This window comes from Lipomyces doorenjongii (genome assembly GCF_038497915.1).
Source record: "Lipomyces doorenjongii strain NRRL Y-27504 unplaced genomic scaffold V1508scaffold_118, whole genome shotgun sequence".
Taxonomy (NCBI): domain Eukaryota; kingdom Fungi; phylum Ascomycota; class Lipomycetes; order Lipomycetales; family Lipomycetaceae; genus Lipomyces; species Lipomyces doorenjongii.
In genome coordinates this window covers 4,183-4,998 of record NW_027118185.1, presented here as the reverse complement: position 1 = coordinate 4,998, position 816 = coordinate 4,183, and the positions used below count along the sequence as shown (strand labels likewise).

Below are 816 nucleotides of genomic sequence, written 5' to 3'. Positions count from 1 at the left end.
TTAAGTATAGTCACCATCTGTAAGAATGTCGCTACCAGTACAGTAAGAGCTTGCATCGGATGCTGGCCATAGAGCGCAGCCGGGCAGTTCATCAGGATTACCAAAACGGCCCATGGGAGTTCGCGCATTCCCCTCATGAAAGTACGTTTCTTCGTAAATGGTGTTAAGAGGAGTATCCATATAGCCAGGGGAGATAGAAATGCATCGAATACGATGCTGAGACCATTCTGCAGATATAGACTTCATCAGATAAGTAACACCGGCCATGGATGCGTTATAATCGGATTGAGGATTGGGCCAGTTGACGGTCGATGCAGACATGGACCCAACCGCCTCGGCCAGAAGCGATCATGTGTTTGCCAGCGACTTGGCCACAAAACAAACGAACCATTCAAATTGATGCCAATCACTCGGCGGAACTTTTCTGGGGAGTAGTCTTCGGCGCGGAAAATGTCCGCGACGCCTGCAGAGAGTATGAGGATGTCAATTCTCCTGAAATCGCGGATGGCGAAATCATAGCGTCCTGACGGCGACTTCATCACGAACGTCGAAACGATAGAACGTAGCGCTGACAATGAAGCTGTTCGCATGCTCTCTCTCCTAGATCCCGGAGAGGCCTGCAGCGCAGAGACCATCGGTCATAGAGTACCCGAGACCTCTGGCACCGCCCGTGATGACAGCAACACGACCGTCAAGACGGAACAGGTCAAACACACAGTGCTTGCCACAAGCTGGGGACATAACCTGAGCAACAGCAGATGAGGCATCGTTCGTGGCAGAGGTGAAAGCGCCATCGACAAACTGTTGAAGAGACAT

General features: G+C 51.3%; 1 protein-coding gene across 1 annotated transcript; it reads right to left on the bottom strand.

Annotated features, from left to right (window-relative positions):
- On the bottom strand, positions 1-816 carry V1508DRAFT_458365 (uncharacterized protein; the record flags this gene model as incomplete). The annotated part of the gene is made up of 3 exons (XM_066942717.1): positions 1-333; positions 381-523; positions 633-816. 3 exons carry the CDS (start codon positions 814-816, stop codon positions 1-3), a joined length of 660 nt encoding a protein of 219 aa, XP_066792569.1.